A 13,534-nucleotide genomic window follows, 5' to 3' on the forward strand; every position below is an offset into this window, starting at 1 on the left:
TAACGTAACGTAACGGTACGGTACGTAGTACGTAGTACGTAGTGTACGTACGTACGTAGTCGTACTAAGTATAGTATATATAAGCTATATATATATATATATATATATATATATATATATATATATATATATATGCCTATATTATGTATATAGATCCGAGCTGAAGCTACGAAGCGTGAGAACGGCTATCTATGGAGCATCGCTATTGTGTATTGCACTCGTGAGTTTTGTGTCGGACAGAAGAAGCCGCGAGATGCCCATCACGGGCGCGGGATGGGGTTTTTCTGGTCACGGCTGGGACGAGGTAGGAGGCAGGTCGAGTCTCTCATGGCAGCAAGGGATCTCTGATGGCGAACGGACAATGAAAGTGGCTCCATTTGCGACATCGATAGAGCGACATCGATAGAACGCCGAGGATCTCACGAGAATTCCCGTTTCACGCGCTGTGGAATGATGAGATGCCAGTAGAATAATTCTCTAATAATTCGGCAGTTTTCTGCATGGAAATTTGGCCGCGAGCTCGTTAAACGAGAACGAGGCATGCACCCGTAATTGGTAATTGGACGGTAATTAAGTGGCGAGAGCCGCAATTGAGGCACGTTTTTATCGTTGCAATTTCGACAATGGACTAATTACTTATTAATTCCCAAATATGAAAAGTATTAAAATATTAGAAAAATGTTCATATAAATATATTTTTAAATATTCATTTGGCTTTAATTATGACCGTTTGTATTTTATGTATATATAAAATTATTCGAGCGATTAGATGAGTTAATAAGATATTAAATAAAGAAAAAAATTTATAAATTTTTATTAATTTTGGAATGGCTTTATATTTTGCATTAGCCAACATATATTATCACGATTGATTGTAAAAAGATCGATTTTATTTGCGATAAAGAAACATTAAATGCAAATTGACTTCAAATTCTTAGTATTCGGAAAATCTGCACCGATAGGATAATCAGAAATTTCTGAAGATCCTATTGCTATCATCATGTCATGATAAATGAAAATTTTGTGACAGACTTTCCGAAGATTGTAATCATGAAAATGTGAGATCTTTTCTTTCGTCGCATCGCACGGCGGTCACATCGATTGCACTTAGGAGAGCCACATTTCATGGTTCTTCACTCTCTTTCACCCTTCGCTTCTGGTTTACCCGAGTAAAAGCGCGTGTAGTTCATTCGGAAGAATTTAAGGGATCGATAATAATCTTGGTGCTCTCGGTGTGTATTGAGCGTGTGTCGGTGTGTAAGTGGAGACAGTAGTGTACCTGGTTGCCGTCGTAGGTCCAGGATCCGAACTTCATGTCACAGTGTTGGTCGTCAAAGGGGAACCAAGTGATGTCTATCTTGCATGTGCTCTTGAAGATGCCCGGAGGGACGTACAGGCAACTGCCGTTATGCGTGACCACCACGTTTGTTTGGTACGTCCCGTCGAAACCCTCATCCGCACTAACGTTTCATATCATTCCATTAATTACCCTCGTCAGTCGTCAATCGTGATCGTTTCGCGGCCGGTTTAATAGCGCGTCTCTTTAATCACCGCATGATAAAGCGGAGCTGTCAGTTCTTATTGCCACCGGCAAGATCTCGCACGAAGAATATTGACAAACGGAGAACATCATGCGAATGTCGCGCTTGTCCGAAAGTAAGGAGATGGATGGGATACTTGAAACATGAGAGAATTTCTCCGTTCTAATTACATTTTCTTGTGACGCTGTAATATCCATTAAAAATACTGTCTTACACGAAAAAATTAACAGATTCAAGATTAAATGCAATTAGAAATGCTGAGATTATCGATCTTTATTGTCTCACTTTACGAAAGCGTTTCTTCATGCATGTTATATCTTCTACTTTTACCGTTTCGCCACTTTTATCTAAATTATAATATCTGGCTGTATCTTCCATAGAACATTCTGAATGAATAATAAGATAAGAATCACGAAAGTAAAGGGGAACGATAAAAGGACACTCGCGAATGTTATTCATGAAAATGCAAACCATTAGGACCACTTTTACGATGGGCTCTTTAAGCGCGACCTAACCTAACCCAGAATTGCGAGGAAAAAGAGAAAGGGATGAAAGGGAAGAGAAAGAGGAGGAAACGAGAAAGGACACTGTGAGCCAGGTCGTGTTAATCCCTTAAGAATAATTCGAATCGGCTACTTAAACAACATTAAGGGATAAAAGTGAATATCTATGCTCGTCCCGGGAGTCTGCGCGCCCGAATTTTTATGACATATTTATTTAGCGTAGCGGCTTATTAAGTTTTCGGATGTCGTATGATAAGACGGTGCGAGGATTAAGCGAAAAGATATTCTTATTCCTCTGGGAGATGTGCTAATAAATGGCTGCGGTATCCTTTATGTTGTCACGCAAACTATCGGTGTAGGTAAATCGAATATTAGATGACCTGCGAGAGACAACCTGTAGCAATTGATACTCGCGAAGGTACTCGTGAAAGCAATGTGTTGGCATTAATGTTCTCTCAGAATCGTTACTCGAGAAAGCGGTATCAGTATTGTCGAAGGTTTTGAGGATGTCATTCTCGCCAATCGAAAATCGATGCCGTAGTATCATTAAAGCCCTTGCGCTTCTAGCTACTTTTATACGTTATCGCGAAATGGAGAACGAAGGGGATAAGAACGGTAGGAGAATGGCAGGAAAAGGGAGCGCTTCGGTGATTCTCCCTTTGGAGAATAAAGTTAATTAATTTCATCGGAGAATTGAATTTTCAACACCACTGTATTAATCGCTATCTTGTGTCGTGATCTTCGTACGTGATCTTGCGGCGTTCGTCCGTTTTTTTATTCGCGACGAGATATTAAATGCGATCCTGTCGGTTTTGTATGTTTTGCCATTTGTCCTAGATCACGGAACTGAGTGACGTTTCTCTTTCGACGTCGATTAACGCGTATTTTAATCGAATTCGTTCGCGCGCGACCCAATATCAGGGAAATAGGCTTATGAGATCGATTGATCTAAAAAACCGGTCGAACGTTCTCTCTAATGTATTCTGGCGCGTTATGGATAGCGGCATTGTTGTCGTTGTTGTGTGGCTAATGAAGACTAACGAGAAACGGGATTTCGCCCAAAAAGTGTGTCCGACTAATTAATCTCGTTCGTGCACGACGGAACGAAACCGTGTTGCAGCGAGTACCGAGCATTGGATTTTGTCGATCGTTGTTCCTCTTTTACGGGGAACTTCGTTATCCTGTTGCCGCATTTGTTTCTGGATGTATAGGAGGAACGTGCGATACTACTACTACAGACGGCGTTTCGTGGCCATTATTGCGATGATATGTTGTTATGCGAATGTTAATTAGTTACGAAGAAAATATTACAATGGCTACAGCAATTTATAACAGAATCGTGAGAAACTGCACACGTGGCACCCAACATTATCAGCGACCTGGTCAATAGAATTCGCGATAACGACACGGAATTTAATGATCGAATTGTAAGGGGCTAATTAACGACATCGAGGGACGCATTAATATATAGGTTAATGGCGATCTACTAACTGGATTATCGCGGAAATGACAGATCGTTTCCGGTATATTATTGACAGGAGTATCAATTATATCGAGCTACGACAACACAATCTCGATTTATCTCCGATATGATTTCATAGAATTTTCTTGAACGATAAAGATGAAAATTCTTTTATTTTTCATCCTCTTAGAAACGATGCACACGCTGTTTGCTGAATGGAAATTTAATGAAGTACGGTAAGTAATATACGTCAGCTCGCTTCCATTATCACTGACGAGGAATACGTTATATCAGGAAAGTTGCGACACTCTTGATGTAACTTAACGTAATCCCGTGTAATGGAAGTTACAATTTAGCTCGACATTGCATTGCACTCGATACCGCGCCATCATAAACTTTCCGTAAATTTGCGAAAGTTTTCGTTAATATCCCTCAGTCCTATATAGACAACAGTGGCCGCAAAAGTTTCCGCTCAAAGAGAAATCAAATACCTGAATGTCTAACGATTATTCGACGTTAAGTACTTGCTCAGGATACTCGTAGGATGATTAAGAATGTAAGGAAATTCTGTGCACAAATTGTTGTTACGCGAAATCTTTTCAACGTGTTGGTATATATTGCTTAATACATTGTGAAACGAAGCGGAAGATTATTCAACGCGAGCTAAGGCTGCATTACGCATATTCATAAAATAATTAAAAAATTCCAAAAAGTTACAAATTATTTTAGATCATAAAAATCTTTAAATTTAAAATAAATCTAAAAAAATTTTGTTTCTTATATAAGTACTTTAAGTATTTAAGATAATTTATATAAAGTTTTATTGCAATGCAGAGATTAGTTTGTTCAGTAAATAAATAAAATTATTTGTTTACAGAACAATTAATCTCTGCATCGCAATAAAACTTTGCATAAATCATTTTAAATACTTAAAGTACTTATATAAAAAACAAAAAACATTAAGATCAGTATCATTATTTAAAAAATTTTAATGACAATTTAAAATAATAACAAATAAAATTAATATAAATTAATAAACACAACTTTTATATGTATATAGTTTATTTAAAATATAAATATTATCATATTTGTAAAAATGAGTATACATCCTTAAAGTATGCCACGATATTCTATACAAGTTGTAAGTTGTATAAAACAAAATTTTTGCAATTAGTAGATAAATCACGATAATTATAACTTGTTCAAACATAAATACATCACACTGATCTGATATCTTTGATTAGCAGAAAACGCGACATCGCAACAAGTAAGATAAATCAAGAAGAAACTATAGTACTATCCTTCCGCGGTGGCACAACATAAATGAGATGGATTTTATCATTATTCAAGATAGTCGGCGCACGATAATCGGGGATGCACATATCTCGACGAGTTTATCTGGAGCTTAGAGCCATCTGAAAATCCGATGGAACAGTGAGCAGGAAAACCGCGCGAAGGTAAGAAATGGCAAAAGAATGGTCAGGCTCTATCTCACCAATGTGATGTTACAGACGTAACTTGTGAGAGGCTTATGTACTCTATTCGATTCTCTAAGCAAGCACCTCTGCCGGGTAACGACAAATGTTTGTATGAAAAGTCCGATCTTCAACGCCTCAATTTCCAAATGGAAAGAACTTCTGTGTGAATTGGATCTTCGAAATAACAATAGTGGAAGTGAATTGCGCAGGGTGAATAAGAATCGTCGAATGTCGCTCCAATGTTCGGGCTACTAGAGAACAGAAGCTAAGAAAAATAGTGGTTTTAATGAGGACTTAAATTTACGCTTTTGGTGAATTAAAGCTTGAGAGAATCAAAGAAAAACTTTTCTTCAAAGCTTTAATTAAATGCTGATAGAAATTTAAGTTAATCTTTTGGTATCAAAGTGGAATTTTATTGATTTTGTCAATTGTTGTCTTTATGTACGTTAAAGGAATAGTTTAATTAACGACAGTTACTTTTTTACAAATTGTAACTTTAAAGTTATTTGATTAACACAGTTATCAGGAACGAAAGATTTAATTAAAAAATTTATTGTCAATATGATTAATGTAAATATTGGAAATTATTATATCTTGAAATATGATCTCTTAATTTAAAAAATCTTCAATTTTATTATAAATATACGAATAAAATGTAATTTGCTAAGTACTATATAAAGGTTACGTGTTTATGTTTATATAGATTACGGTCTACTTGATGCTACAAATACTTCGAAGCATTTTTTTGATCGGTGAATTAGTAAATTCTTTCTCCCAATTGATCAATCAAATGCATCGAGCATTTATAGCATCAAGTGGACCGCACCTATAGCCATACGTTAACGCCAGAAGCAATTACATATCGACTGTGATTGACTGACGATAATCAAAGTGCGGGCGAGTAAATAAAACAGCAATTGACGTGGATCAATGAATAGTAGAGCGGAAAGGATATTCGGCGATGGGCCTCGAGAATGAAACACGTCTAGCGGGATTAAAGAACAATATTTATCGAACCGAATCTAGCTTCCTCTTCCTTTTGCAGCTCTATCCTCCAGTTGCACCGGTATGCGTCAAAATCCACGCGTTGCCGCGTTCATGAATTCTGAGGGGCGTTTTTCGTCGATTGTTCCACGTCGAACAAAGGCGGATCCCACTGCGGTACCTATTATCAGGTTTTCGGGATAAATTCTGTTCTCGAGAATCGCTGACCCAACCCCTCGGTTTCTATGTTTCGCCTCTGTGCCTCGTTCCCTCTTCATTCGTTTGCGAGTTCACGCAGTACGTCGTCTCTCATGAGAGAAGAACGCTCTGGTGTTGTGAGCAACAAGTAAGTCGCGCGCTCTGGATAGTAGGCAACCTTCCTTTTGTTCCACAAAGAACAAGTAAATCCCCTCTTCGATGCACTTGAATGCTAGGTGTATCTTTATATGATCGGTGGAGATACTTAAAACCGATTTAATTCAGATGAGCGAGATCGGCCGAAAAAAATGGAACGATAATTATCAGAGGCAATTAAGAACTTGGTCCACAAGAGAGGTCCTCTTTCGCCATGCAGTCAGCTACTTCAAGAAAAGAGACTCTATTATGTACTCTACAGACGATGAATAAGCTCCTATAAATCTTCAATAATTTTACTAACGAGACGATATAAAATCGTATAAAATTGTTTCTAAAAACGGCACAGTATCGAGATACACAATGGCTTCTAAAAATCGGGATCTGTATTATTATTTATATCTCAATGAAATCGTCTTTAGCGAAAAGAAAAGTACATTTGAACAAAGAACTGATCGATTTAAATTAGAAAGATCTTGATTAAATTGGAAAGATCGTTGATTAGAAATCAACTTTGAATTTGTAACGAGCATGATTCATCTGAAAATATAATATACATATACGAATTAAAAATTTTGTATTGTTTAACGAAGTTATAGTTAGAGTTACTTTTTTCCTTTCTTTTTCTAGAATTCTTTTCTTTTCATTTAAATATAACTTAATTTTATTATATTTTTTTGATAATTAGTAACTAAGTTAATAATTATTTTCCTGGTAGAAATGTATACAGTTTTCATAGACACACATTTATACTGTCTAATATTATTGTATTCTTATTAGTCGAAACAATACTGTGCAGGAAATGAAAGAACTTGATAGAGCTTAATTCAGTGACCGAAATAATTTTCCCAAAATATATGCAATTTGTATAGATACTTGCCCAGTTATTGTCTAGTATTATATAATATATTATTATTATTTAAAATAATCACGTTCATTTATTGACCTGTTTTTGTTCAGTAAATGGAGATTTTGTGTATTTTTTGTGCAGGCAAAGGATTATATTTTGATCCTCAATAGTTTTACTTTTCAATTATTAGATAGAGTCAATATAACTATCCAGTAACTGCTAAAAAAAGCATAAAACTTCTGCCAGGGTTTTATAGTTACTTTGTATTCCTCAATATAGTTGAGTAAAATGAAATGTTCCGTAAACAATGAGTGATTATTTCTTGTGTGAATGGAATATATCTTTCTCTTTTTCTTTAATAAAAATATCACTAAATGTCTGTAGTAAGAATTAAGCTAGAAGTCTTTTAAGTACGTAAGAATATGCTTCTTACTATTGATCACATAATTTTGATTCTAAATATATGTATTATTTTATAAATAATAAAATAATATAATCAATGTTTAAGATAAATAATAATATATAATCAATGTTTAAGATAAGTAAAACATAATTTTAGAAATTTTTATTAAAATAATATTAAAAATATACAAAATTGTTGTATTTAAAATATTAATGTAAAAAATTACAAATACAACAGAAAAATAATCGGACAGTAACAATTCGTTTTTAAATAAATTATAACATATTATTTTTTTAAAATCAGTAATTTATAATGATAACTAGCTATTTTTTGAGTGAAAAAATTAACTGTAACTAGTTACTTGGACAAAGTAATTTTATCAATCCTAAAATATTATCACCTAATTTTACAATCGATTATGTAAATAATCTCTGAAACAAATATAATGATTCACATAGATAGAGTTAATGTCTTACAAAACGTGCATCTTGTTCAAATGCACCCTTTTTTTCTGCCCCTTTCTAAAAAAAAAGAGGAAAAAGGAAAATTGCGCAACGTTAATTATAGGTTCCGACGCGTCTACGCTCGCGAGTATCGTAGCCCGCTGATGCGTGTGCCGCGTAAATACCGCGTAAAGGTGAAAATATTACGTGATCGGGTCAGCAAGAATATAAAAATATTATGGATCGATGACGGGAAAAGTCCCGCCGTCCGTTGGCGATTGCTACAACGATGCGCCCCGACATAACACGCAGGCGTGTGCATTGAGAAATTTCGAAACGTCGATCGTTCACATAACACGAACATAACTAATACATTAGATTTGTTTGCATTGCTTCAAATCTTTACAAATTTATGCATTAAAATGAAATAAATATATATTTGAAACGTTGAAAAGAAAGAAAGCGAAGTGCAAAAAATGCAAGCAACACGAACAGATCTATTGTTTAAAAATATTGGACTGACTATTTCGTGCCTTTACAATTTTTTATTCTATGAATGCTTATTATAACATAATTCATACATGTACTCGTGATGAAAACTTCGCGTTTAAACGGCACACGATATCGAAGGTCCTTCGATCGTTGATTAATCCAATGCCAATACTCGGGATTTACTTGGATAATCGGTAGATAGTCTAACATATGTCGTCTTTTATAAGCAGGATTTTATTGCCCGAGAATTTTATCTTTCGATTCTCATATAATTTTTTAATACTTTATCAATTCACCATAAATTCGATATTGTTACCATATTGTTTTGTGGAGATTAATTCTGTAAGATTAAGGAGTATATACAATATTTTTGTAAAAAATATTTTTGTAAAAAAAAACCGATATATTTTTACATAGTGTAAGAAGACTACTTTTAGAGAGAAAAAGATCTTGTCATTCCAGCTACAAAATTATGAAATCGAATGCAACAAGTTTAGGGATTTTCGCATTTTAAAGAGACGCTAGAGAGACGATCAAGGTGCGTAATCAATTCTTCAGTATGACACAGCATTTTCTAGATAGTTGCGATCCACCTGTAAATTATTTTCAACTACAGTAGAATATATATTGTTACTAGGTGCACGTTGTTTGAAGTGTCTGCGTGATAAAATCTGTTTATATTCTGTGCGACTTTCCTTGTGCAAGAATATATCTGCGTGCCAGAAAAGAAGCCGAACAAAAAAAAAAGAAAAAAAAGAGATATTGTTAGACACTAAGCACAAATGACAGACAGCGACAGCCTTATCTCGTATTACGGAGAGATCGTAAAGCACTGTCCGTTTCATCTCGTTAGAATTGATTGTTATCAATAACGACACATGCAACGACTAACGAGCCACGTATCCGCTCAGGCGCCTTCGCATAGAGATTGAAATGTCAAGCGTGGAATTCGGATTGCGCCCTCGAGGCTGGATTGATCGGTCGACGTCTTCGTCCTCCGTCGTTCATGTATCTCACAAGTTTACGCGTTGACAGATTGATTTAACGTCCTCGTCGTTGTCATTTCGATCAAGGGTTGAACTTGCGAATTATATATGTACATTCCGGGAGTATTTTTTTAGACTAACAAGTCTACTTCGTTTTTTAATGGCAGTCTAACCTTTCTTTTCTCTTCCTTTCATAACTTTCCAAGACGGTTGGGGTTTCACCGACCTTGCCGCGAAACCCGTTCCTTTCTGGCTTTCTTACCCACATTATATTTACGGTTGAAATCCCGAATCACATATGTGACATCATATGAACAGTATGAAAAGTTTCGCTGTTTTTCGATCTAATCAATATGTATAATTTTAATCGCTTGTATTCGTTTTCATCTATAGCAAGTATATTATTTGTTTACGGACGTGTCAACTATTGTGCACTCGATAATAATAAGCAATCTTGTAGAGTCCGTATTTCACATAATGAGTTTTTAAATGAAATTTCAGTCAACTTCATTTTAATAAAAATATTAAAGAATTGATCTCTGAAGTTTCTGAATTGGAATGACTAAAGATAAGAAAAAAATTTCATTTTTTTAATTTGTATCGACAGAATAACTAGAACTCAATTGTCGAAACATTTAATATCAATGATGAATATTATGGTCGAATTTCTGGTACAAACAAATTTAAAGAAACATCAACTGGAAATTAATCAAATTAATTCGCATTATATCGAACGTAAATTTAATATTTTGAATCGTTTCTATGTGCATGTATGCCGTTCGTCCAGCTCGCGCATTGCGTTCCCACGAGCAAATAATACCGACGATTATAACGAGATGCGGTGACCCGTTCTCAAACTCCGTATGTCATAAATGTCGGGAAAACTGTCGGAAAGTTAACGGCGCCAAATCACCGGGAGACGACGCGCAACGTTGCCTAAACTCTCGTTTGCGAAACTAGGTGACTTGCGGCGAGCTACTGTCAGTCGTGAATATTGCAAACAATACTGATTTTCAGCTTCCTGGCATTCGAGCTAAGATGTTCCGGAAACATATTAATATTAATGGCATATTGATTCGAAAGATAATACTAGCAAGATTCAATCAAGAATCGCATTCGCAACATGAAAATTTGTTCGTCTGCACTCAGTAAAGCTATTACAATAATTTTAGTTGACACGCCCATCAGAGAAGTTCTTTTACGAGAATATACCGATCTTATAACATATATTTGCGTGGATAGAGATACTTTGTCAAGTATGTCACCGTTTGTGCTCTTATATACATGATCACAGGCTTAAGATTAATGTTCTCGATTTTTCGAACTGTCCGCACCAAGAAAGAGACGAGAAATAGAATTTCCTCGTGGACAGCTTGCGCGACAGTTTCCCGGCAGATGTGAAGCTATTTCGTAAGATGAAAAGCAAACTGTCGATATGATCAAAGTGGCGATGTGAGGAAATTTCAAGGAGAAATTTCCTCAATCGTTTTCGTGGCTCGGGACTTCATTATCAGGATACGCATTCGTCCTGGTTAATAAATTCAGTGTCTGCAAAAGGAGCAGGTATCGAGCTCAGTCATGCGGTGGCCCGCAGTAACGGGGTGGCCTGACGTTGCGTTTCAATTAATTATTCACATAATTACAACCATCGCTCGCTGAACGCCATATTCGCTCTTGACAGAATAAATTTCAGAGACACATAACTTTCAGAATTTTGATTCTATAGGTGTTATACGCTAGTCAGCATTCGTTGGAAAAACGAATCAGATCAGAACGGAACGATATGTAATATGACAGTATCATAAATCTATATTGTAAAAACATGAAGATTCCATTCGTTATTGTTCGAATTTATTGAATAGACTAACGTAAATTTAGATCAGATATCAGTACATTCGATTCTTGCAAAATTAATTCAATTCTACGCAAAATTAATTTAATTAATTCGCATGATGGAATTCTGATTGCATTGAAGCTTATTAAGTTATAATATTATCTCTCTCTCGGAGATGTGATATTATTATATGAGTTTTGCACTTTTATTTTTAGGATAGATTCTATGTTTATCCTAATATCGAGAAACCTATAGCGTTTAATCTGGTGTATTTTGTTATTCCTTGATTATTTCTTGCACCATATCTTGTGGGATATAGCGCTTTTATATCGACTGAACTAACAACCATAAGTAAGAGATATAATTCCGAGTCGCTTCTAGAGGCGCTGAGAAAATCAAACATATTCTCGATTCGATGTGAGTAAATAACGGGAATGATTACGAGTCTATATTTGTATGTAGATCGGGGAAATAGTACATGATATGGACGGACGCGAACCATGTTCTATGTACCCTGGTATCCCCAGGGTAGTGACTGATAGAATCGTGACCGCATTCATTCGAGAGCGCGTGATTCGATTAAATAACTGGATCAAGTATGTAGATTAGAGTACATGTGTGTATATGTACATATATATATATATATATATATATATATATAATATAAAGTGTCTCTGTTTCTCCTTTATCTTTCTCTCTCTCTCTTTCTGTTTCTTTCTCTTAGACAGCCGCGAAAATCACAGTGGATCAAAGTAGCGTTTCCTCGTTTCCGCCCAATATGTACGAGAGAAGGAATGTTATAAATTTAATACTTATGTAAACGGGGGAAAAGAGAGAGAAAGAGAGAGAGAGAGAGAGAGAGAGAAAGAGAGCCCAGTTGGATTGGATCTGTGAATAGATCAACCAGTGAATTCCGTGAATATATTTCGCTGTGTTCGATCGAATTCTGCGGCGGCTCATGTTTCCGCTGTGGTTCGCAAAATATTCGTATATATGACTCGTACAGCCGCGTCGACAATGGAATGGATAGCCGCATTGTGACTTGCCTCTATTGATTCGCGTCATTTTCCATTGTCAAATTCACACCGAAATGTACCAGTAATATGATCGAACGTATTCGCATTTCTCAGATTATCTTATTCTACGTTATGTCACTTCGTGCAAATTTTAAAACTTATTTTGCAAGATTTCTGACATCAAATTCGAACGACATCCTGAATTTCTATGAGTATATAAACAAGTCCGTAATCTATATATAAAGATTTCTCAAGAGCAATCCGTGTTCAATTTTAAACAGATTTCAAGGTAGAATAATTATCTTTTTAAAAAAAGATAAAAAAAAGATGCCAAGTGTATGTGTACCTACCATAAACCTACAAAACTGTTACATAAACTAAAAAAAAACCGTCACATAAATAATATAATTCAAGTGGTAATATTGTTAATTTTTTATTATAAATTACCCCTTAATAGTACGTATGTATGTATTAAAAAAAAATGAAATAAAATCTTTAAATTGCGCCAATTGCAAAAAAAACATATTTTATTGCAACATATATAACATTTAATTAACGAGAAAAAGTATCTTTATATAAAAATACGTACCTTTATCTTTCTATTCAAGAATCTTATATTTGCAATGGAATACAACATTTAATCTCAAAAAATTAAAGACAAAGTATCACAAAATGAAAAATTTTATTAAAATAACAAAGTTTTTTATGTAAAAAAACTTGGCGCTGCTAGATCTCGAAATATAATAAGGTGAGCATCAAACTTATTATATTTTGAGATCTAGCAGCGCCAAGTTTTTACAAAATAGTAAAAAAATTTTACTATTTTAATAAAATTTTCTCGTCGTGGCTCGGCATCGTCGTCATCATCTAACGTCGTCGCTCGACATTGTCACCCGGCGTCGTCGTCGTTATCATCGCCTGACATTGTCGTCGCCCTGCGTCGTCGTCATCGTCACCCGACGTCGTCATCGTCATTGTTGTCGCCCGGCATCGTCGTCGCCCGGCGTCGTCGTCGTCGTTGTCGTCGCTCGGCCTCGTCATCGTTGCCCGGAGTCTTTGCCATCGCTCGATGTCGTCCGATATCGTCATCGTTGTTGCCCAATATCATTGATTTCCAACGACAATGTGGTATTGTCATCCATCCTTCGTCCATCCTTTCTCTCTCTCTCTCTCTCTCTCTCTCTCTCT

The 13,534-nt window shown here is 35.6% G+C and overlaps 1 protein-coding gene across 1 annotated transcript in view; it reads right to left on the minus strand.

Moving 5' to 3' along the window:
• The window catches only part of LOC105620882 (neuronal acetylcholine receptor subunit alpha-7), a 271,050-nt gene that overhangs the window by 120,497 nt on the left and 137,019 nt on the right, over positions 1-13,534 (minus strand). Inside the window, exon 5 of the mRNA XM_012202359.1 lies at positions 1,280-1,460. Within this exon, the coding sequence (XP_012057749.1) occupies positions 1,280-1,460 (181 nt within the window). The remainder of the gene's footprint in view (positions 1-1,279; positions 1,461-13,534) is intronic.

Source organism: Atta cephalotes (assembly GCF_000143395.1).
Source record: "Atta cephalotes unplaced genomic scaffold scaffold00030, whole genome shotgun sequence".
Lineage (NCBI taxonomy): Eukaryota > Metazoa > Arthropoda > Insecta > Hymenoptera > Formicidae > Atta > Atta cephalotes.